The 24,500-nt window shown below is 36.3% G+C and overlaps 1 protein-coding gene across 2 annotated transcripts in view; it reads right to left on the bottom strand.

The window, feature by feature from the left end:
• Positions 1 to 24,500, bottom strand: part of BAZ1B (bromodomain adjacent to zinc finger domain 1B) — a 79,111-nt gene that overhangs the window by 32,804 nt on the left and 21,807 nt on the right. For both annotated transcript variants that reach the window (XM_037054753.1, XM_037054754.1), the window contains exons 4-8: positions 21,671 to 21,872; positions 20,209 to 20,330; positions 17,169 to 17,366; positions 5,505 to 7,206; positions 174 to 312 (exon numbers count right to left, since the gene is read on the bottom strand). In XM_037054753.1, the coding sequence (XP_036910648.1) occupies positions 174 to 312; positions 5,505 to 7,206; positions 17,169 to 17,366; positions 20,209 to 20,330; positions 21,671 to 21,872 (2,363 nt within the window). The remainder of the gene's footprint in view (positions 1 to 173; positions 313 to 5,504; positions 7,207 to 17,168; positions 17,367 to 20,208; positions 20,331 to 21,670; positions 21,873 to 24,500) is intronic.

The raw sequence follows: 24,500 nt of genomic DNA, 5'->3' as shown, positions 1-24,500 counted from the left end.
AATTTTGTAAGCATACCATCTGCACAGTAAATATTTAATGAATATGTGATAAGCAATTCTGTTTTCCAAAATCCATGAAAAGGGAAGCTTACGTATTCTTAGCACTGTAGACAGTTTCCTAAGTAGTAAAAATATAAAGGCCCTACAAGATGACAAATAATTAAGTAAGTTACCTATTATGGTTTCGATCTGTACCAATAGGTGTCCTACGCATGACTAGTTTTGCCTTGGCAATTCCCTCTTGGAATGCCTTCTCAGCAGCTGCTTTGTGTTTTCGTATTCGTTCCTCTTCAGCTTCTCGTTCTAGCTTCACTGTTAGAGACAAAAAGAATCAACTAGATTTTTTTTCTAGTAAATCCCACTCTTACAAATTAAATAACATAGGGAGTAAAAAGTGCCTGGTATAAAGAACACTTTCATCAAACCTTAGTTTCTTTCCCCTAATTCTAAGCTGTTATAAGAAATGACACAGAAAGGCAGAAATTTTGATCTGGTCTTCCTATGTACTTTGAATTTGGGTGCTATCTTAGCCATCAACTCCCTGCAAAATCTTGCCTCTCTGAAACTTGATTTATTAATTTTAATAACGGAATTGATTTTATTTATATTTTAAAATGTAACCTCAAAACAGTCCTTAAATGTAATTAATTGAAACATTTTATGACAGGATCAGTTATCAGATCCTCAAAATGTGGGATGAATACAACTAGAATATCTATTTAAAATAAAAACATATAATCAATAAAATATATTAAAAAATAAAAAAAAACAGATTTCAGTCTTAAGGAATTTGATAGCTTACTAGCCTTGTGACAAGAAAAAAGAATTGAGAAAGCAAGGGCAGAATAGCACTGGAGGAAAATAACAATTATTGCATACTAAATTCTATTTTTCTAATTAGCACTGTTAAGAACACATACTGAAAGTTTTAATCAGTTTACATCTGATCATTCATTATATAGGTTTATTCTACCCAGACAGAAATCTCCCTCAACAACAAAAGCCCAGTTACTTGCCTTGTAAGTTTTTCCATAACTATAACGAATTTTTATACAAAGCACTGCTATTTACAATGCCAGATTTTTAAAAAAATTTTACTTATTTATCTTTAGAGGGGAAGGGAAGGAGAGGGAGAGAAATATTGATGTATGCTTGCCTCTCGTGCACCCCCTGCTGGGAACTGGCCTGCAACCCAGGCATGTGTCCTGATTGGGAATGGAACCGCGGTTGTTTGGTTCACAGGCCCATGCTCAATCCACTGAGCTACACGAGCCAGGCACAATGCCAGAATTTTTAACCCTGATCCTCTACTGATAACAACATCTTCAATATTGGAAAGATGTATCAATCTAACAATATTAGAATCTGAAAAATGTATCAATCTAATAATATTATTTTTAAGAAGTTAAAACAAATCTCATCTATTGAAAACCACCATGGCATGTTACCTTTATTAAAGTTTTCTAGCCTGGATGGAACTATGTTCGCAACAATACAGTAGAGAGCAGTACACAAAGGTAAATGATAAAAAGTGACAACTGAATCACAATAAAGAAAAAGCTCTTTCTCCTGCAGCTACAAACAAAAAGCAATCTAGGGCAAATAATCAGAAGACAACCAAATTTAGTTTCAGCAGTTACAACACTAAACTATATATTGAAAGACCTGAACTCTACTATTCAAAAACTGGCTTTGGGAAAGTGCTAATACTCTTTGTCCCTTGTTTCTCTATATCAATAACAGAATATCATGGGAATGCAGAGACTGGTGCAGCCACCATGGAAAACAGTATGGAATTTCCTCAAAAAACTAAAAAATGGAACTGCCTTTTGATCCAGTGATTCCACTGCTGGGATTACACCCTAAAAAAACTAAAACACCAACTCAAAAGAACCTATGCAGCTCAATATTCATAGCAGCACAATTTACAATAGCCAAGTGCTGGAAGCAACAGCCTAAGTACCCATCAGTAAATGAGTGGACCAAAAAACTGTGGTACATTTACACAATGGAATATTACACAGTATTAAAAAAGGAGGCACTCCTACACTTCATGACACCATGGATGAAACAGGAAAGCATTATGCTAAGTGCAATAAACCAGGGAGTAAAAGACAAATGCCATATGATCTCACCTATAAGTGGAACCTAATCTTTTAGACAAACAAGCAAGCAAAATAGAACCAGAGACATGGAAATAAAGAACAAACTGACAGTAACCAGAGGGAAGAGGCCAGGGAGTTGGGGGTGGGGGCGGAGAAAGGGAGGGTGGTCAAGGAACATGTATAAAGGACTCATGGACAAAGTCAAAGAGGGAAAGGATTGAGGGTGGGAGGTGGGGGTGAGTGGAGTGGGGGAAAGTAGTGATAGGAAAATGGAGACAACTGTACTTGAACAACAATTAAAAGAGCAAGGAGAAAGTATCACCTTCTAGCCTTTTTCCTAGGTTAAGATAAATATAACAGAGTAATACTTCAGAAACTCAAGAAACATTATTTCAGGTAAAATACGCTGAAATGTAAAATAGAGTTCATCTACAGGCTATTTTATATGGGATGCAATTATACTGACTTTCAAATTAAAAAGTATATATATACACATTCTCACACAATACGCACATATACATACATATTCCAATGACCTCAAGTAGTGTAACCTAAAATTTGCTTTAAAATAAATATTACATATGTTCTAATTAAAGAACTAAGAAAGTTATTTAACTCAGACTAAAATCTTTCACACATAATTTAAGACTATTTCTGGGTACCTATCTACTTAACCCTTAGCACCCATTTTGACAAATAGTTTTTACTGTCATCATTTCATAAGGTTTAAAACTGTAACAAAGATCAAAATAGTTTAGTCTTAAAGACAAAAAACCATTAAACTTAATTTTTTTGTGGGGAACAGCAATTCTGAACAAATTTTGTGTGCATTGTAAGACTAATCAAATAAGTAAGTACCTCGACTGATAGTTGCCAGGGGGTCTCATGATACAAGAAGGAAGATAAAATATTGAATGAGAAAGGCAAACCTGAAACCTTATGTGTCAAGATTAATTGGTAACAAATTTAACAAAAGAAGTATAAAATTTACATTCTGAAAACTACAAATTGTTGAAAAAAAATTAAAGTCTAAATAAATGAAAAACATCTCATATTCACGGATCAGAAGACAAAATATCATTAAGATGGCAACAAATCTATAGTTCTAATGTATAGATCCCCAAACTCATCTATAGATGCAAAGCAATCTCAACCAGAATCCCAAATGACTTCTTTGTAGAAATTAACAAGCTGATTCTAAAATTACTATGAAATTGCCAGAAACCCAGAACTCAGTTAAAGCAATCTTGAAAAAAGAATAAGAGAATTCATACTTCTCATACTTCAAAAGTTATTACAAAAAAAATACAGTAATCAATCCACTGTAATACTAATGTATAGATCAATGGAACAGAATCAAGAGTCCAGAAATAAATCAACAGTCAGATGATTTTTGACAACAGTGTGAAACTCATTCAACGGGTAAAGAATAATCTTTTTTTTCTTTTTTAAATATTTTATTTATTTTTATTTATCTTTAGAGGGGAAGGGAAGGAGAGAGGGAGAGAAATATCAATGTATGGTTGCCTCTCGTGCGTCCCCTGCCGGGAACCGGAAACAAGCCTGCAACCCAGGTATGTACCCTGACTGGGAATAGAACCACAATCATCTGGTTCGCAGGCCCGCGCTCAATCCACTGAGCTACACCAGCCAGGGCAAGAATAATCTTTTCAACAAATGGTAATAGGACATCACTGGATAGCCACATGCAAAAGAATGAAGCTAGACCTTTTCCTCATACCATAGACAAAAATTAACTCAAAATGAATCAAAGACCTAAATGTATATGCTAAAACTTTTAAGACTTTTAGAAGAAAACATAGGGGTCAATTTTCATGACCTTGGATTTGGCAATGGATCTGTTTGGCAACAGATATGACACCAAAACCACAAGCAACCAAAGGAGGGAAAAAAAAAGATAAATTGGACTTCATCAAAGTTTTTAAATCTGTGCTTCAATAAACACTACCAAAAATGTAAAAAGACAACACATAAAAAAGGTGAAAATATTTGCAGATCATGTATCTGACAGGGAAGGAATTAGCATCTAAAATACACAAAGAACTCTTACAACTCAGTAATAAAAGACAAATAATCTAATTTGAAAATAGACAAAAGATCTGAATTAGCCTTCCTCCCAAGAAAATATACAGATGACCAACAGGCACATGAAGATGCTCAACATCAGGAAGTGCTTATCAAAACCATAATAAGATACCAATTCACAATAATGAAAATCACATGAATAACAAGTGTTGGTGAGGATGCACACAGGTGGAGAAATCAGAACCCATATCTGCTGCTCGTAGGAAAGTAAAATTTTGTAACCACTTTGAAGAACAGTCCGGCAGATCCTCAAATGGTTAAATAGAAAGTTACCATAAGATCCAACCATTACATTCCCACAGATATACCTAAAAGAAATGAAAAAATACACACACCCCCAAACTTGTACAGCAACGCTTACAGCAGCATCATTCCTAAGAGCCAAAAATGGTGGAAACAAATCAAATGTCCATCAACTGATAAAATGTGGTACATCCAATCAATGGAATGGTATTCTGCTATTAAAAAGAAGGAAGTACTACTAAAACATGCTACAATATAAACTATAAAAACATTATGCTAAGTAAAAGAAGGTCACAAAAGATCACTTACTTATTATAAGATTCCATTTATATGTTATGTCAGAATAGGCAAACCTAGAGAGACAGTAGTAGATGGGTGGATGCTTAGATCTGGAGAGGATGGGTAGGAGGGGTGATGATAGCTAAAAGGTATGCAGTTTATTTTCTGAGATAGTGAAAATGTTCTAAAATTGTGAACATTGCATATTATCTATTGAATGTATTTAAAAACACTGAATTGGACACTATCAATGAAAGAACTGCATAGTATATTAATTATTTCTTAATAAAGCTGTTTATTTAAAAGTTCAAGTTTGATGGTGCTACCAAAGTCCAAAACATTTATTATCTAATTTGGCAACTGTGCAGAAGACTTCAAAGACTTTGTCGTTCAATTATTACAATAATCTTTACAACCATATGAGGCATAAGTAACTGGCCCAAAGGAATATAACTAAGTCAGAGTTGGAGTCTGAACCCATATCAGCAATTCCCAAGTCATGTTACTTCCACTACACCTATCTGTGGATTTGGTCCAAACCAGAAAAGATGTCAACATCACATTAATCTAAGTCAAACTATCATTAACTGCAGAATGCTAAGCCGAACACTTCTGCTAGCATACTACATACATAGTAAGGTCTGAATTATTGCATACAGAAGTAACTACTAGTAGGTATGACAAACAGAGATTCTACCATTACCTCAGTAATTTCCTTATGTTTACTATCTTCTAAAGGGCTTCCCTTTTTCTCTTAAGACAAGATTTTACCTTTCATTTCTCTCTCCTGGATTTCCCGTTCCTTCTTAGCCTGAATGGCAAGCAGTCGTCTGCTCTTCACAGTACTAATCATGTCTTCAGCTTCCATATCTACCTGGGGCTCAAACTTCACAACTTCTTTTTTCCTATCAGTTTTGCCTAATCCATTCTCCTCTTTTCCATTTTCTTTATTTCTGGCTTCCATTTCTTTCCGTTTTTGTTTCTCTGCTCTTTTCTTATCATTTTCTTCCTTTAATACAGCAAGCCGTTCCTTCCACAACTCTGCAGACATCTGCTGTCTGGTCTCCATGTGGTCTTGCACTGAGTATGTCATGAGAATCCGGTGGCAGAGTGCTGTCAAGATCTGTAGCTTCTCTTCTGATGTTAGCTCAAAAAATTCAGAGGTTTCCAGCTTCTCTAAGAACTCATCTTGTACCTCGTTATCCTCAAATGGTGCTGTATCTTTATTGTCCTCTGCGTCTGAGCCCTCACTTTCCTCCTGAACATCAGATTTGCGCAAGCAGAGCCGTACCAGCTCTGACACAGAATGTAGAGTCAGAGGGATTTCCGACAGCTTCATTCCCAATTCACCATAGTCTTCTGCTATTTCATCCTGTAATAAGGTCTGTAAGAGGATGACCAACACTCTATTCAGGTATAAAAAGCCACCCTTTTCTGCACTCAAGGCTTCCATAAGGGACACAGCAGTAATAGGATACTGAGCATCTGGTAAGAGCAGCCCAGAGTAACAGCTCAAGAACTCCACCACCATAGCCACATCCCCAAAGAGTGTGTTGGGCAGCCCTTCCGGAGTATCCACTAATCTAAATGCTGGGAGGTTTTTGCCACTTAACTCTTGGTCCTCATATCGCTTCTGTTTTTCTAGTTTCTCAAGCATTTCTTTCTCTCTCCGCTCTTTGGCTTTCTCCTTCAACCTTTCTCTCAACTCCTCTCGTTTCTTTTTCAAGTATTCTTTGCGTTGCTCTTCAGACATAGAGGCCCACCTCTTTTTGTGCTCTAGAAGCTCAAAGCGTTTTTGAACAATACTTCGCAATTCTTCTGGGAGACGAGCTCTATCTTCACTAGAGAGAAGACGAGCTGTTTTGGAGATAACACAGGACAGGGCACTCTTCTTGTCCTCCCTGTCTTTGTTTTCTTTGTAGTAGGCAATAAGGTGTAGGGCAGCAGGAGGCAGATGTTTATGAGGTTTACTAGAGGACCTGGGTGTACCCCCAGAATTTCGTGGGGCTCGTGTCATCTTCTGAGTGCCTTTGGCCATATCCAACAAAGTCATCTGCTTCATTTTGGTTTTAGGAGTCTTCAGGCCCTTTTTTGGAGATCTGGAATTCCCTGTGGATTTCTGTCCATTTAGGATGCCCTTGCTTCTGCCTTTTGCTTTCAAAGGTTTGTCATTGTGCTTCCCTGGTTTCTTGGCAGGTGGGCCTTTCTTAGGAATGTGAAAGTTAGCATGGAGCTTGTTGGTTGACATCATCTTCATCACTTCTTCCAGATGCTCTTCTGGAGATTTGGAATTCTTTGAGTTCTTCACCTTGAGTGGTGAACCATTCAAGGATTTCTTCAAGTGTACATGACACCATAACTTAGGATTTAGTGGTGAACTCAGAGAAGAGTTGTCTGTCTTGGATTTCTTTGAAGGCTTCCTGTCTGGGGATCCAATATTCTTCCTCTTAGTAGAAGGATTGAGAGTCATATACTAGAATTTAAGAATAGGAACAAAGTTAATTTTAAAAACTAATTTAAAGAAGCAATATTTAAGTATCCTAAAGGCCCTCTTTCTGGAATTCAGGTAAAACTACACATTCATTCCTCTTCATAGACACTATATCCCTGAAAAATCAAAGCAACGAAGTTAGCTAATGTTTTAGCCATACCAATACAACATTTTCTTCATACCCAGGCTTAAGTGTCTACACTCACCACCAGACAGTTTTGTTATGCAACTAGTTTTCTGTTTATATACAGATTGGCAGTTCTTAAATATAATGAATTGTGAACTCTTTCCCCAGAAAAAAACATTATGCATACAATTTCGGAATCCTTCTATGGATTCCAGATTAAGAATAATGGGAACACGTAAGAAATTTAAAAATCACTGCTCTACAGCCCTGGCTGGTGTGGCTCAGTGGATTGAGTGCCAGCCTGCGAACCAAAAGGTCTATTCAGTTCAATTCCCAATCAGGGCACATGCCTGGGTTGCAGGCGAGGTCTCCAGTTAGGGGTGCGACAGAGAGGCAACTGGCTGGTATTATCTCTCACACATTGCTATTTCTCTCCCTTTCTTTCTTTCTTTCTTTCTTTCTCCCTCTCTCCCCCTCTCTCTAAAAGTAAATAAAACTTTTTAAAAAAAAGCATTGCTCTGAAAAGGAAAAAAGAATCATGGACATGGACAACAGTGTGGTGATTACTGGGAGCAAGGAGGTATAAGGGGACTAAATGGTAATGGAAAAAATATAATAAAGACTTAAATATACACATACACATATGTAATATACATATATATAAAATAAAAAGCATTGCTCTTAAGATGACTGGGTTTTTATCTTTAAGCCTTTGTTCCAGCTGGGAGTATTCTATGTTCTTAAGGTTTATGTTTAAAATTTACCACTTAAGCATTTTTGTCTAAATTCAGAAGCATATTTTCTTATACCAGTAAGTATACTAACAACAACAAAGACACACTGCTCACAAATAAAGAACCCTCATGATCCTGGCCTCACAGGTCCTCAAACTCCCCTCTGACCTCTCCCCATAACTCAAGAACTCATACCCATGAATATATGAGTAACTTATAAGCCCTCTAAACTCTCAAGTTCATATAATTTTCTCTTCGATGATCCACTCACATCTTTCTAATTCACTCCCTCTAGTACCCCAACTCTGTAATACTTCAATCTCTCAAGGATCTTAAATCTATGAATTTTATCACATTTTCATCATGTTCACACTTCCCAGCCCTTCTTGCCCAGGTTAAATTCCACAGTTAATCATTATAATCAATCTTGCACAAAACTACACTTTCCTTGTCTCCCTTGCTCTATTTTATCTAGTTGCTTTTGGCCTGCACGTATTCAGCTTAATCATGACTAGGAAAAACATACAATCACAGCATGTAGTACTATTTAAAGTCGTAACCAAGTACTTCAAATGGGTCTTAAATGCCACCCAGTAATCACAGTATATTTCCTTAGCCCATTCATTTTACACTTTCTTAGATACGCATCTTCTGTCTCCTCAAACCTCTTTAGCGGTGTCCAACCCACAGCCCAAGACAGCTATGAATGTGGCCCAACACAAAATCATAAATTTACTTAAAACATTATAAGATTTTTTTGTGATTATGTGTTGTGATGTATTTAATGTGTGACCCAAGACAACTCTTCTTCTTCCAGTGTGGCCCCAAGATGCCAAAAGGTTGGACACCCTTGCACCTTATTCCTATTACATAGAATTTGTTAATGGGTTAGAACCAGTCAACTTGTCGTAATACCACTGTTCCTGTGTATTTAAACAAACAAACAAAACAAACAAAAAACACTTGATTTCTATGCTTTAAAAAATACAATTAAAAAGAAAACAAACAACTGGCAGCTAAAACACAAATTAAATGAAATAACAGCCAGCAATGAAAAGGTACAGACAATTTTTTAAAAATGTACTGTCTCAAGTGATTAAGAGAAAGACTAGATAACATCCAAAATACTTAAATTCTTAAAAACTTCAGGTTTTTGAGTGGAAGGAACTAACGTAATAACAGCAACATGTAAAGAAGCATTCTGGAGGTAGTGGGTAAGACAAATTAGTGTGAAGTAAGACTGTAGGCAAGGAAACACCTAAAGGCTATCGAATATGAAATTATGAGCCCTTTTAAAAAGGCTATAGGGAAATGGCTATGATGAAATAAATCCCAAAGATGATATAGAAGAACACCTAATGCTCTTGTTAGGAGTAAACAAACAGGTGTAGTAAAACTTAATAAGCTACACTACAATGCTAATTTTACAAACATTAAGAATATAATCAGAACCCTGGCTGGGTGGCTCAGGTGATTATAGCACTACCCCGTAAACCACAAAGTTGTGGGTTCAATCCTGGATTAGGGCACATACCTGGGTTGCAGGTTTGATCCCTGGTTGGAGCATGTGCAGGAAGCAATCAATGTTTCTCTCCCTCCCCCAACAAAATCAATAAAAACATGTATGTTCTGGTAAAGATTTTAAAAAATTCTTTAACAAAGAAAAGAATATAACCAGAAAAACAAACTCACAGAACCAAGGCAGCACAAGAGGTATAAATATGATACACAATTCCAGTAAGTGGGCTTATACTTAAAAAATCCTTCTTCTGGCCAAGTTCTATAACTTTAAATGCCAACCTGCCTTTTAAGAATTACAGTCAACTGCAGGTTATTGTTCCTCTAGCTGGCTGGTTTTGGTGCCTGACTAAAATTGGTTGTTCCTCAACTATCACCCTCAGTATAGGACGACAAAGTGATTTTGTAGTTTACAAAATAGAAACACTATCAGTGCTTCAAGGGATGTTTTTCACAGAAGTAGAATTCCCCAGTTCTTGTTCCCCAGAAATAAATTGCAAAAGGTCAAAAACAATAAGCAAAGATAACTAATGCAAGATTCCATTTTCCTCCTGGATAATGACAATACCAATACTCCAAAGAAAAACAGATTTCAAGACCATTCTAAAAAACAAAGAGCCCTGGCTGGTGCAGCTCAGTGGACTGAGTGCCAGCCTTGGAACCAGAGGGTCACTGGTTCAATTCCTAGTCAGGGCACATGCCTGGGTTTCTGGGCAGGTCCCCAATAAGGGTGTGCAAGAGACTACCACAGACTGATGTTTCTCTTCCTCTCTTTCTCCCTCCTTTCCCGTCTAAAAATAAATAAATAACATCTTTAAAAAAATCACAGAGCAGCTAATTTCAATCTTTTTCATTTCATAGCACGCATAAACTAATTACTAAAATTTCTGCAGCACACCAAAAAATACATTTCTTGCCAATTTAACAAAAAAGTAGGCATAATTTTGATTCATTCACACCAGAGAGCTATTGTGTTGGTTGTCATTTTTTCATTTCACATCTAAGGGAAAAGAGTTCAGTGACCCTGACCTCTTAGTCAAGTATTGGATGTTTTAAAAATTCTTTTGGCACACCAGTGTGCCACAGCACATAGATTGAAAATTGCCGTGAACACTACCCTGCCAGGAATTAAAAACAAATATGTGCCTCCCAAGAGTTAACCAACCATTTGCCTCAATAGCTTTGGAAAATCTTCAGAGTACAGACACACAGATTGCCATTTTTCTAATGATCAGGGTGACAGGTTATATTTAAAGTCATTCTAAAGTGAAATTTATCACTAAAAAGAAGACTAATGTGAGACTTTCATTTTTACTGTTTTAAAATAATCTATTATAATTGGGCCACTTAATTTACTGGTTACATTTCTTTCTATTTAAAAAATCAAATTTAATATTAAAGTTTCTTTAAATTTCTTCTACTTAGAAGCATTGTGTTATTCAGAAACGATGCAAGAAATAGCTGGGATGTCTTAACCATGAAAGGGTCCAGCTACCCATTTTCATTCATAAGGTGTGCCAAGTCACACTGTGTAATTTTTTTTCTCTTAAAAATGAAAGAAATTTAACTCACCCAACCCCCTCCCAACAGGCCAGCTCCCTGAGTGAGCAGTCCTTCAGTAACTGGATCTCAGCATAGGGAATACTGGGGACAATCACAGCCAAATGGGAGCTGGCATGGCTGGACTCAGGGGGATCTGAAAAAGTATAAAACCACTTATGTGCTAAGGGTCTTCCCTAATGCCCATTCAGCATAAGTAATCTACTAGAATAGTGACTAGGAAGGGAGAAAAGAATGGGCAGCTGGATTGGCAATATTACAGTTTTCCCTTCCTCATTGCTAAACATGAAAAAATGTTTCTGTCTTAGCAACATGAGTGGATGTAAGAAAAACAGCATATACTATACTTGTTCCCTGTTACCTGGAACAAATCCCTACAACAAATAAGAAAATCTAGTAAGTAAGATAAAAATTTTTTAAAAAATCTTTATAGCAGTTCATTCAGATGCTAAATTTAACTTAATAGAAGCAGCAAGAACCATAAATTAGAAAAATTTGGCACTCTGTAACTCAACTCTTATTTCATTCTTCTCACTTACCCAAGGAATCATGTTAGAGGAGTTTCAAGGCAACATCCACATATTAGTCTTGTCTCAATCTCTAGATGCCTTAATCAGTGAGTTTGTTAAATTACTATAAAATATTCTTTTAATATTTTATTTATTTTTAGAGAGGGGGAAGGAGGGAGAAAGAGAAGGAGAGACCATCAATTGGTTGCCTCTCATAGACACCCTCAGCTGGGGACCCAGCCTGCAACCTAGGCATGAGCCCTGACTGGGAATCAAACCAGCAACCTTTTGGTCTGCAGGTCAGCTCTCAATCCACTGAACCATACCAGCCAGAGCAAATAAGAAACGTCTTTTAAAATATATATTAGCCCTGCCCTGGCTGGTGTAGCTCAGTGGATTGAGAGCAGGCCTGCGAACCACACGATTGCGGTTCGATTCCCAGTCAGGGCACGTGCTTGGGTTGCAGGCCAGTTTCCAGCAGGGGCCAGTTCCCTACAGGGGATGCAGGAGAAGCAACCATACATTGATGTTTCCTTCCTCTCTCCTTCCCTTCCCCTCTAAAGATAAATTTTAAAAAAGTGTGTGTGTGTGTATACATATACATACATATATACATATACATACATACATATACATACATATATATATACACACATACATACACACATATATATACATATACATATACATACATATATATATTAGCCCTGCCCTGGCTGGTGTAGCTCAGTGGATTGAGTGCGGGCCTGAGAACCAAATGACCATGTTTCGACTCCCAGTCAGAGCACATGCCTGGGTTGCAGGCCAGTTCCCGGCAGGGGACGCACGAGAGGCAACCATACATTGATATTTCTCTCCCTCTCTCCTTCCCTTCCCCTCTAAAGATAAATAAATAAAACTCTAAAAAATATATTTAAAAAATAAAATAAAATACATACTAATTACATCATGTGCCTTCTGGTATAACTCAGTTGAGAATAATACAACATCATTTCTGTGGTATTTCTACCAAAATTTCATAGTCTGAATCTAATCATGAGGAAATAGACCCAAATTAAGGAGTATAATAATTGGTTTGTATTCTTGAAAAACATCAAGGTTTTTGAAAGACAAAGAGAAGCTGAGAGGCTAAGTAAATGGATCCTCATTGAAACCAAAACAAAAAAAATTTTTTTTTGGCTAAAATGACATTAACTGTGATAAATGGCAAAATCTGTGTAAGAAATGTAGGTCAAATAATAGCACTATTGATTCGATGTTAGTCTACTGATTCTGATGACTGTACTTGAGCTGTATTAGAAAATATTCTTATCTTTAAGAAACACATAATGAAGTATTGTATAAAAGAGCATCCTGTCTTATAACCTACTCTCAAATGTCTCAAAAAAATAATGTGTATATGGGATAAAGAGAAAATAATAAAACAAATGTGGTAACAACATTTGACAAATTGAGGTGAAGAGTACAATCTACTTTAGGGGAAATTATTGTATTTTGTCAACTCTTCTATATGAAATTATTGCAAAATAAAACGTTTGTAAAATGTTTTAAGAGGAGTACTACTCGGCCATAAAAAAGAAGAAAATTTTACCCTTTCCAGTAGAATGGATAGACTTGAGAACATTATGCTAAGTGAAATAAGCCAGAGAACAACAAATACCTTATGATTTCACTCATATGTGGAATCTAATGAACAAATCGAACTAACAAAGAAAACGTGGACAGACTCATAGATGGAGAACAGGATGACAGTTGGGGAGTGGGGGAGTATTAGGCAGTGGAGGGATTGAGCAGAAAGGAAGAAGGACTCATGGACATGGACAACAGTGTGGTGATTGCTGGTGGGAGGGGAGTATAAGGGGACTAAATGGTAATGGGAAAAAATACAAGCAAGATTAAATTAAGAAATGAATAGATAAAATGTATTAAGAACCATAATAAATTAGCCCACATTATTTCAGGATTCCAAATGTCTTTAAAAGTGTTATTTTCTTGTTATGTCTCTACCCAAAAGCTTCCCTACCAGGATATAACAGTTAAAACTAGGAGTTCAAACATTATGGATAGAATAAAACACTAAAGCTGCATGTATTACAAGGGGGAAATGAGCTAAGATGGCTGATTTCATTTTAAATGAGTTATTACCCAACTACTTTATTAATCATTCCTCCAAGTCATTAGGCCTACAAAAAATTGTTATCCCTAAACTCTGTCAGTAGCATTTTTCTCGTTAACAAGCAGAATGTCTTAAAGAAATGAATTTGCCAGCCACTCACCTATTCTTTTTTAGACGTAACAGAATATAAAATGAGTAAGAGCTTGTTCTGACAAGCTCTTTCAGATTACTTGATTACTTGTTCAAGTAATCTATATTCTTCAGTTTGCAAGACAACAAACACCCTCATCATCCCACTCAACCCTACACAAATGACAATTCAAAATTCCATACCTCTAAACTGATTTTCCTCTGCCACTTAAGCTCTCCCCACCATTCCTTTCCTAAAAAAAATTACTCAGAACTCGCTTCCTCTAAGCCTCATCTCTCTGAACAATAGTTATAGTTCAGCAGCCTAACAGAACATTAAATTCTACAAAACCCAAAGACAACAAAGTCAGAAAACATTTTTTATTTAACCTACTACTTTTAAGGTAAGTGGACATGTGTGATCACTCTCATTTTTAATGCATTAAATGAGGAAAGTATCCAAAAGCACTGTTTCATGGTCTACTTTTCTATGCATCCTTTACTGTATCCTCCTGTCTTAGCTGAGATGCCAAAGGGCCTTTAAGAAAATTTATTTTACAAAGAAGAAGAAAAAACTTTTATGCAAAACTCAGGAGACAAAAGTCAGAGAAATATCCAACAGTTACTATTGAGAAATAATAAGTTATTGTTGAAGACACAAAAAATACGTAAAAAGATAATGCGTATGTACTCTTAATTTTGTAGACTGGGTATTTTACATGAGTCTCAATTTCTCTTACTAAGTAGAATTACTATCTTCCCATAACAATTTAGTCTATACAAGTTTGTACTTCACAGTCTCAATCTGAATTATAGCCAAATTTCATTAAGGTAATATTTTAAGCCCTCATTAAAAAATTTGAGCCCTGGCTGGTGTAGCTCAGTGGATTGAGCGCAGGCCTGTGAAGCAAAGGATCACGGTTCAATTCCCAGTCAGGGCACATGCCTGGGTTGTAGGCTAGGTCCCCAGTAGGGGACACAAGAGAGGCAACCACACATTGATATTTCTCTCCCACTCTTTCTCTTTCCCATCCCCTCTCTCTAAAAATAAATAAATAATTTTTTTAAAAAAAAAAAAAAGAAAATTTGAGTAGCTGATTTCTTCAAAAATTGCTTTTCAAGATACAAGTTTCTATAATTCTAGTGTGACTCCTACAAAAAGTATGAATCAGTTTTTTCACTCTAATAAACCACAGATTTTTGATCCATAAATACTCAGTCTTTCACATACTTGAATTACTACTAAAATTACATAAAAGACAACTATAAAATAAAAAATAGGAAAATATTAAAGGACTCAAATGGCCTAAGAGTCTAAAACCCATTCACATGATTTTATACAGGACTCTCATATAGTAAAAATAGTAACCTCATGTTATAACTACCAAAAGCTGTATCCAGTTATAAATATAACAGCAATGAAATTACAATGAATTAAAATTCCCCCTCAGTAAATAAAAATATTAGTGCCCTGGCCTGGTATCTCAGCTGATTATCACATGTACCTGATATGCCAGGGTTTGTGGGTTCAATCCCAGGACCCTGGCCCATTGGTTAGGGCACATAGTAAGAACCAACCAATGAGTGCATATATAAGTGGCACAACAAATTTTTCTTTTTTTCTCTCTACTCCCTTTGTCTCCTTCTGAAATCAATAAATAAAAAAAAAGTTTTTTAAATACTGAAGGAAAAAATTTAGGTTTACTATAGTTCCATGGAAAATTGCAAAGCTTTCATTTAGAATGGAAGGGCAGATAAAGTGCTTCTCAGATAAGATCAAATTCAAGGAGTTCACCATCACCGAGCCCTTATTATATGAAATGTTAAAGGGACTTATCTAAGGAAAAGAAGATGAAAAATATGAATAGTGAAAGGACAGCAAACTCACAGTTATTAACAACCACACCTAAAACAAAAGCAAACCAAGAGGACAGCTAGATCGGGAGCGGAAACACAGAAATGAAGATCACATGGAGGGTTAGCAACAGGGGAGTGGGAGGAGGAGAAGGGGGGAGAAGGTACAGAGAATAAGTAGCATAGACAGTAGGTAGAAAACAGAGAGAGGGGGAGGGCAAGATAGTATGGGAAATATAGAATCTAAAGAACTTGTTGCACATGGACATAAACTAAAGGGGGGAATGGTGGGAGAGGGGTGTACAGGGTGGAGGGGAATGAAGAGGGGGAATGGGACAACTGTAATGGTATAATCAATAAGATATATATTTTTTAAAAAAGCTAATGGTTAATCATGCTGTTCTAGAATACAAAAACATGTTTAATGTTAAAGCATGATTAGAGGACTTTATCAATGTTTGGAGAAATAAACTTATTTCTCAACACACTTTTGTCAGCAAAATCAAACTAAGGTAATTGAAATAATTTAGTTATGACTCAAGATATCTTTTGTTTTTCATAATTAAAAACAAGAGAGGGGGGAGAAATCCTGCACCTCACTTAGTTTTAATGGACCAGCAGCTCTCTTGTTTGCATTCTGGCCCAGAAACCCAGATGAAAACATCAGTATGCAAATAAGGAAACTTACCAACACGAGAAGCATAAATACTGGCATAACCTACATTAAAATCTTACTAGAAAAACCCTAAGATGGAAAAGACAATCAGAAATTGGAGGCCAACGTCTTGTCTTTTGTCATTTACTTACTATTGCTTTTAATTAGACCAGCCTACGTTTCCCCACCTAGAAAGTAAGACTAATGTATTTATACATACCACAGAACTTCATAAGAATGTTCTGAAGATCAAATAAGATAATTAAAGAAAAAATAATGTTTCAAAAGGGAAATGCTAGATTTCCCACTAACCTGTTATACAAAGCAATACTCATTCCAAGTCCTTTTCAAGGTGGGCAGTCTATTTGATCATCTTTTCTGATGTATAAAATCAGTTTTCATCTTTGGGATTCAATTTGCAAAATATTTTTGTGTTTATACCATACCTCATTCCAAGAAGGATCTGAGGCAAAAAAGCACATGTATGTAGTTTGTTTTTTAATTAGATAATCATAGTAAAAATAAATTGAACTAGGGGAGACACTCAATGTATCCTCTCCCCTACCAACCTCACACAACACACGACCTACATGAAATAGATTAAATCCAAAAATTTTTAAATTCCTTATCTGATGTTAAGAGTTCAAAATTTGCTATAAATCTAATATGACTGAACCCATCTGAGAAAATAAATTCATGTAAGAGTTCTATCCTGCTGTCTAAAAATTAATAGTGACCTTACCTTGTATGGATCAAGTAGAAAGTCACTGAACTTGCTCGGCAGGGAATATTTCTTCACCAGCTCATCTTCTACCACCCAAGGTGCATTTTCACCAGTTCCAGCCCGTAAGGCATTATGTCGTATAAAATATCGAAGGATCTCCTTATTTGGTGGGCGTTCTGTACGAATCAAGCTGTCTGCTGGCACATTACTGATGATCTAGGTTAACAAATATAAATAATTCATCACAGGGGTAAAAAAGCAATTAATCAATGAGAATAAAAATTTGCGCTCTCCCCAGAAAAATCGCAATTCCATCTATAAAACGTGGGTATAAAATAGGTAAAGAGAAGAAATAATTTTCAGAGTGTTAATTAATCCCTAGACAATTTTTCAATATGTATCAAAGCCCTAAAAATGTGTATACTCACTGAACCAACAATTTCTCTTATTAAAAATTTAGAAATAAATGGATAGTCATCATTAACTGCTTATTAAAAACAAAAAGGGGGGGGAGACTAAAAAAGTACATTAATAAGGGATTCCTTTTTTAAATTAAAATATATCCATATAATGGCTACCATGCAGCCATGGGAGGAAAAAACACATTTTTCAATAAGGACAAACATCTGAATCATCTGGGGTGCAATTAAAATGCATACACCTGGGCCTCACTACAAACTTACTGAATCAGAGAAATCTCTGGTAGAGGAACCTGGGATTCTACATTTTAATTTTCTTCTGTTTTTACTTTTATTATTGACTTTATGCTAAATATACTCCCAGGCCATAAGTTTTTGTTTCTTCAGTTGCTTCGGGGATAGCTTTTTCTTTTGTGCAACCTCCTCTTCTGGTTTAGAAACAATCTGCTCGTTTTCAGTAAGGATCATCTCAATGTGGCAGGGAGAACTCCCACGTGGGTTAAACTACACATCAGCTCTGTAAGCTGTGTCACATCTTGGGAAATCTGTTCACATGGATGTGCTCAATAACCAGAGAACCTACATCTAAACCCTAAGTTCAGCATTACTCTTTGCATGTTTAAGCATGTGGAGCAAAAATTCAGCACTTTTTGGGCCACTGACACTATGTTCAGGCTCACTGTTGGGCCTAGGGAAATCTACCAACTCCACCACAATAAGGACAGAATGGCACACATTGCTTCTTTAAACTGACATCCTTCAGATACTTGGTGGCTTTTCAGATATGCATACCCTTGATGGCCTGGGCAGTTTCACGAGTGTTCTTTTTTTTTTTTTTAATATTCTATTTATTTATCTTTAGAGGGGAAGGGAAGGAGACAGGAAGGAAGCATCAATGTATGGTTGCTTCTTGTGCATCCCCTGCAGGCAACTGGCCCCTGCTAGAAACTGGCCTGCAACCCAAGCATGTGCCCTGACTGGGAATCGAACCTCGATCGTCTTCACGAGTGTTCTTAAAGTGAACATAAAGATCTGAACCTCTTGATTTTGTATGATTTTTGTGGGGTTTTCTGGGTCAAGTGAACAGCAAACCATTTCAAAGGTAACTCCTGGCTGCTTTGGGGAAGAAATCCATTTTTCTTAAACCCCCATGATAACTATCATAAACCCCACATCCTGAGAATATTATTTTGGAAGAACATGTAATTATATTATAGATACTTACCAGACAGAAAATGAAAAAAGCAAGCTATAAAATAGTATATATAAACTATTCCTACTTTTAAAAGTCAGTAAAAAGCTGACTTTTAAAACCACCATATTCATCAATCATCATCTCTGAGTATGGGATCAGAGATATCTTTTTTCTTTTTTAAAACATATTTTATTTATTTATCTTCAGAAGGGAAGGAGAGAGGGAGAGAAATATCAATGTATGGTTGCCTCTCCTGAGCCCCCTGCCGAGAACTGCATCCCCTGCCGGGAACTGGCCTGCAATCCAGGCATGTGCCCTGACTGGGAATCGAACCGCGATTGTGTGGTTCGCAGGCCCATGCTCAATCCATTGAGCTACACCAGCCAAGGCTACTTTTTTCTTATTTGTACTTTCTGTCTTCCTTTGAACAGTATTTATTACATTTTACACTCAACAATAATACAAATAGTAATTAGGAATGTTTCAACTAGCTAACTTGCTGAATAGAAGGGAAGAAACTTAGTAAATAATTGTACTTACGATCTAATTTTAAAACATAAAAAAACCCTAACAATCCAAGTATGTATTCAGATCACTATCTATAAAACAGAGTCAAAATGGAACAAGATCTGTCAACATTCCAAGGTAGAAAAACAACACCCTAAAGAGGCAAAAGATCTGGGTTATAATCCTTCCCAATCTCATTTACTAAATTAGAAACTTCAATTATTAAATTTCTCAGGCCTTAGCTCTTTCTTCCATAAAACAGTTAAACAGCCCTGGCTGATGTGGCTCAGTGCACTGAGTGCCAGCGTGTGAACCAAAGGCTCACCGGTTCAAGTCCTAGTCAGGGTACATGCCTGGGTTTCAGACCAGGTCCCCAGTGGAGTCACATGAGAGGCAAGCACACATTGATGTTTCTCTCCTTCTCTCCCTCCCTCCTTTCCCCTCTAAAAATAAATAAAGTAATATGAAACATGAACACCTTAGAATCAATAAAACACAGCACTTGATTATTTTAAGGGTATTTACTATTTTAGGTTATTAATTCCACAGATTCCCTGTAAAGACATTGGTTATTGTTGACTCAGTTTCTGAATTTAATTACATTACAAATTGTTCTATTTTTAACTAGGAAGAGCTACTACCTTGGAAAGTCTGTAACTGCTGGAAACAAGTTCTTATTTTTAAAACTAAGTTTGAAGCTCAAATGCAAATTACTCTTAACCCTAATAATTCCTATCAAAAGGAAAAAGTGTGTAATCTCCTAGTAAATAAAATACAATCTAAAGTCATAATTACTACGACTAGAAAACACTCAGAATTTTCGTATTGTAAAAGTACATTTTTATTTAGCAAATTTTTCTGACAAAACTAACCCTGTGGTATTTCCTTAAACAGCATCTACTACATGAAAGAGGATTAATATAAAGTGCCAACTAACCTTATCTTCATTTTGTAGTTTCACATCATATTTGTGAGGCAGAAATTTTGGAGGAGCCCATTTCCTTTCGCCTTTTTTTAATGAAGTAGGTAGTTTTCGTGGCGATCTACGTGCTCTGTCATCTAGTCAAACCAACAGAAAATTAGTGAAAGGCATTAATTCTTTTAATTCTACCCATTCATTCATTCATTAAGAATTATTTTCCTGAACACCTACTCTGCACCAGGCACTGACTGATGGGGCACCAAGATGAATCATAAAATTCTTACCTCAACTAGCTAAATAGCTAAAGTCTATGGGTTGAATCTATCATAATTATAATAAAATGTGGAAATTCTATTGTAGGCGTGGATATAGAAAAATAACATGGAAGAGCAGCAATGTCTAACTTAGGGAGACAGACAGAAAAGGTCTACAAAAAATATGACTTGGCCTGGCAAACATGGCTCAGTTGGTTGGATTGTCATCCTATAGACTGAAAGGTTGCAAATTCAATTCCCAGTCAGGGCACATGCCTGCGTGGGGATTCAGTCCCTAGTAGGGGCATGTATGGGACAATCAATAACTGTTTCTCTCTCACATCAATGTTTCTCTCCCCCACCCTCTCTTCCTTACTCTCTCAAATCAATAAGCATATGCCCAGGTGAGGATGAAAATGAAAATATGACTTGTCCAGACACTGCAAGTAATGAGATATGGGTGAATATAATCTAGAGTACAGTAAAAAAAAATCAAATTAGGAGCCCTGGCTAGTGTGGCTCAATGGATTGAGTGCTGGCCTATGAACCAGTCAGTCAGTCGCAGGTTTGATGCCCAGTCAGGGCACATGCCTGGGTTGCCAGCCAGGTCCCCAATGAGGGGGCATGGGAGAGGCAACCACACCCTGATGTTTCTCTCCCTTTCTCTCTCTCTAAAAATTAAATAAAATCTTCAAAAAGAAATTAATTAAATAAATAAATTAAATTAAAGAGGAAGATTTCCCCGTAAGTACGAGGGTAAATGTAAAAAACCTTGTATACCCTTTAAAGAGATCAGAATTTGTCTTGTAGGCACTATGGAAACAGGATTTTGATCTAACTAACCAAACTGGCAGCCCCCATCTGACAGGGACTTGAGGTAAAGAATATAGATAAAAGGAAGTATCTTAAAACCACCACAATTGGCTTGCAGTGCAAAGAGAAACAGATTACAATTTGCTCCTTCTACTCTGACCTAGCTACTTGTGATCTCTGTTTCTGTGTCTGTGAACACAGATTTCTAATAAGAGAAAATGACTTCCTGGGGGTCTTAATTGTGTAGGGTGATTTAAGTCTTGACTCACTTTGTGGATATTTTAGTTGTTTTCTGAATCATAAAAAAGCATGTCTAGCCACAAAACTCAATTACAAATTTAATTGCTAGAGAACCTAAAATATTTGTATATAATAAAATAGTCACATAGGAAAGCTAGCATCATACATACTAATATTTTCTCTCCTTCCTTCATCCTCTTTGACAATTGCGTCCTTCTTCTGATGCTCCTGAGCGATTTGGCTAGAATTCTCCTTGTCACTTGAGGGAGAATCACAAGCACCATCAGATTTCTTCTCAGTGGCCTCTTCATCCACTTTCTCCAAAGGATGAATCTTCACAATCCTCACCTTGAGCATTTTTTCCTTTCCAACCTACAAATACAGCAGTGAGATTCAGAGATAATAAATAAGAACTAGAAACCTAAAGATAATGTTTAGACTATATTGTCCTATGTATTCCATCCCACTGAAAAATTCAATGAAACTCTAAGGTACTAAGTACAGTGATTTTTTAAAATTTTATTTCTTAGACTTCTAGGTTTAAAATGACATCTTTTGCTCCCATGCATTCATTTATTTATTCTTTTTCTACAATAGGCAGGTACTTCTTTTTATTACTTTTCAATTAGTTAACATTCAATATTGTATTAGTGTCAGGTGTACGGCATAGTGATTAGGCATTACAAAGCAATCCCCTAATAAGTTTAGTACCCACCTGACATCATAATAGTTATGACAATATTATTGTCTATATTCCCTATACTTTATTTTATATCCCTGTGATTATTCTGTGTAACTGCCAATTGGTACTTCTTAATCCCTTTACCTTTTTCACCCAGTAAAATATGACATCTTAAAAAATAAAATGCAGCCCTGGCTGGTGTAGCTCAGTGGATTGCGTGTGAGCCTGCGAACCAGACGATCGAGGTTCATTCCCAGTCAGGGCACATGCCTGGGTTGCAGGCCAGTTCCCAGCAGGGAACTCACGAGAAGCAACCATACATTGATATTTCTCTCCTTCCTTTCCCCTCTAAAGAAAAATAAATAAAATCTTTTAAAAAATAAAATAAAATAAAATAAAAATAAAATGCACACAATCTAGTTTAAAATTCATCTATCAATGTACTAAGCTGAAGGGCAATCACTACACAAATCACAAATATGTGCAATTATTGTTCAAGAATTTCCATTTTATAAAAAAATCAACTATACATATGGATATACAACTATTCCAGAACCATGTATTGAAAAGACTATCTTTTCTTCACTTAATTACCTTTCCACCTCTATCAAAATTCAAAACAATTTCACACTTTCTTTTTTTTTTTCTTTAGAGAGAAGACGGGAGAGACAGAAAGAGAAAAAAAAACAATTTATTGTTCTTCTAATTTATGCATTCATTGGTTGATTCTTACATGTGCCCTGACTGGGGACTGAACCCACAAGCCTGGAGTATCAGACCAATATTCTACACAATTGAGCTACCTGGCCAGAGCCCATAAAATGTCTAGGTCCTTCACAAAATTATTCAGCCTGTATACCAAATTAGGAATTGCCTTCCTCCAAGGCTTTTTATGTGAGATTATCAAGTGTCTTCATTGCTTGAACTGATGCTACTCAAAAAGTGTTGTCTCCAGAATGTTAGCATCACCACTCCCTGGATCTGGTAGAACTGGCAATCTTTAGAACCTACTCTCAATCTCCTGAACCAAACTCTTAGGAGATAGAGCCCAAGAATGTATATTCAGAAGTTTTCCAAATGTTTTTTTAAGGGGGAATCATAGAGGATTGATAGACCAGGCTGGCAAGAATTTTTGTCCCTTTTCCAAAGCTGAGGGTTAACTGGACCCACAAGTTGGCACCTGATATGAGGCTTTATCATCTCCTTGCCTGAAGCAGTGGTTATATAGTCAAACTTTTTGGACAAGGAATCATTCAAGGTCAATTAGTCAGCTGTTCCCTGTTAGGCTGAACCAGCTATCATTTCCCAAGAAAGGCAGACTGGCAAGGTTGACAGGTTTTTAAGAAAAGCATCCTTATATTTACATATATCTCTCTTGATTTGTTTTTCTCTGTCTATCCTCATGTCTATGTGTGTCTATCTATGTGAGATTCTTTGTCAACCTATCGTAATAACATCAAACTTGTGAATAAAACTCTATCCAAAATAGGAATACAGTACCACCCTATTTCTTTTTTAAACAACTCATTTGTTTTGCACTCTTTTTTAAAAATTTCCATCTTTTCCACCCTCTCCCTATTGTCAATCATCAGCTTTGTCTCTATATCGATGGGTCTGTTTCTATTTTGTCAGTTCACTTATTTTGTCTTTTTCTAGATTCCACTTATGAAATCGTACAGAATTGCTTTCTCTGACTTATTTCATTTATCATAATAGCCTCTAGGTTCATCTATGTAGTTGCAAACAGCAATATTTCATTTATTGCTGAATAATATTCCATTGTATATTTTACCACATCATCTTTATCCATTCATCTACTACTCAAGGTTGTTTCCATATCTTGGCTATTACTAGTAATGCTACCTTTTTAGTTTGATGTAGTCCCCCTTGTTTATTTTTTCTATTGTTTCCCTCACTTGAGAAAACACATCTAAAAAGATACTGCAGATTGAGCGCGGGCCTGCGAACCACATGATCGAGGTTCGATTCCCAGTCAGGGCACATGCCTGGGTTGTAGGCCAGTTCCCTGCAGGCTAGTTCCCAGCAGGGGACGCACGAGAGGCAACCATACATTGATATTTCTCTCCCTCTCTCCTTCCCTTCCCCTCTAAAGATAAATAAATAAATAAATCTTTAAAAATAAAATAAAAAAATAAAAAGATACTGCAAAGACTCATACCAAAGACTTTACTGTCTATGTTTTCATCTAGGAGTTTTAGGGGTTCAGGTCTAACATTCAAGTCTCTAATCCACTTTGAGTTTATTTTTGTCTATGGTATAAGAAAGTGGTCCAATTTCAGTTTTTTTAATGTATCTGT

This window comes from Sturnira hondurensis, unplaced genomic scaffold, assembly GCF_014824575.4.
Source record: "Sturnira hondurensis isolate 20B ecotype Veracruz unplaced genomic scaffold, ASM1482457v3 Scaffold0008380, whole genome shotgun sequence".
Classification (NCBI taxonomy): domain Eukaryota; kingdom Metazoa; phylum Chordata; class Mammalia; order Chiroptera; family Phyllostomidae; genus Sturnira; species Sturnira hondurensis.
Note: the sequence above shows the minus strand (reverse complement) of the source record. Positions and strands in the feature narration are given on the sequence as shown.